Source organism: the organism of the source record quoted next, assembly GCF_019968985.1.
Source record: "MAG: Porospora cf. gigantea B chromosome Unknown PgB_NODE_11750_length_1107_cov_129.244, whole genome shotgun sequence".
Classification (NCBI taxonomy): domain Eukaryota; phylum Apicomplexa; class Conoidasida; order Eugregarinorida; family Porosporidae; genus Porospora; species Porospora cf. gigantea B.
The window spans coordinates 1-1,107 of record NW_027178557.1 but is presented as its reverse complement, the minus strand read 5'-3'; the positions used below and the strand labels follow the sequence as shown (position 1 = coordinate 1,107).

The following is a 1,107-nucleotide window of genomic DNA, read 5'->3' as shown; positions in this document are numbered from 1 at the left end:
AACGCACCATGGCTCTGCATCTTGTAGAACTCAACCAGAGGAGATTAAAAATCAACCAGAGGAGATTAAAAATCAATATCAGAACTTGGTTATCTTCTGGGGAGCTACCTTTTTCGGTCGTGTCGCAGCGTCTCCCTTGTAGTCATAACCGCAGTCGTGCACCTCTGGTAATCTATGCTGAGCGCAGAAGTACAACCCGCACTTGCAGGTGAAGCCAGAGAGTGAACATTTCTTGTTGCAGGTCGCGCACCTCCGAACTTGAAAGGAGGCCTCGCTTGGGGGTTCGGGTGCGGCATGCTGCTCTCCACAAGTTCCCGTCTCGAAAGGGCTTCGCGGTTCGTTCTCAGCCGCATTGTTGGACTGATTTAGCAGATCGACCCCACCTGCCGCTCGTTGCTGAATTTCCTTATAGCACTTGGAGCACAGATTGTCAAACATCTCGTTACCGTAGAAGCCACACCCATTGGCGCAGAGAGTGCCTTGCGATGAAGAGTTCACCATGTTTCAAAATATACCCGTTTTTCGAAGGCACACTGGGCCAGCCGCCAGGACGGTCATCATTTCTGTACACAGAATACACTAGGCATCAGCGCGATACTGTTCCCAGGCAGCCAGGCTCTGGAGTTCCTCAGTACTTAGCTCGCTCTCGTTCAGTGGTACGCAACGGACTACTTCAAGGATATTGGGCAGATGCGTCAGGCGCCTCTCCATATCGGAGGGGACGTAGATCTTGTGACCGCCACCGTCAATGGGGAGCACCCAAGGAATGATATTGCCCTCACAGGTGATGAGTTTGGTCTCCACTATGCTGGCAGCTACAGGCACCTGGTTCTCCTCTAGCGGAGGGATCTTCCATTCGACCCTCGTTCCAGTGGGAGGCCGCCTGCGTGCTCATCTCCCCAGTCACTCACCCCCGAACAGGGCGTTGCTCCGCGAAACGTGGGTCGTCTCTCTGTGGGGTCATCTCACTTCGTGTCCCATGTCGCATGGGACCTCTCGTGGCACTACTTCCGGGAGGCTTCAACTTTTGAGTCGTGACACGAGACTTGGGCTCTCCCCAGTCGCAGCATCCGCCAGACTTCTTTTTGGGCTTCTTCTTTGCTCCGC

General features: G+C 54.1%; 2 protein-coding genes across 2 annotated transcripts; both read right to left on the bottom strand.

The window, feature by feature from the left end:
- Window positions 1-78: 78 nt before the first annotated feature.
- On the bottom strand, window positions 79-501 carry KVP17_005164 (uncharacterized protein; the record flags this gene model as incomplete). The annotated part of the gene is made up of 1 exon (XM_068514969.1): window positions 79-501. One exon carries the CDS (start codon window positions 499-501, stop codon window positions 79-81), a length of 423 nt encoding a protein of 140 aa, XP_068379350.1.
- Window positions 502-579: 78 nt separating this feature from the next.
- On the bottom strand, window positions 580-988 carry KVP17_005361 (uncharacterized protein; the record flags this gene model as incomplete). Its single annotated transcript, XM_068515173.1, has 2 exons — window positions 580-883; window positions 912-988. The coding sequence occupies 2 exons, from the start codon at window positions 986-988 to the stop codon at window positions 580-582; spliced, it is 381 nt and encodes a 126-aa protein (XP_068379351.1).
- Window positions 989-1,107: the final 119 nt, after the last annotated feature.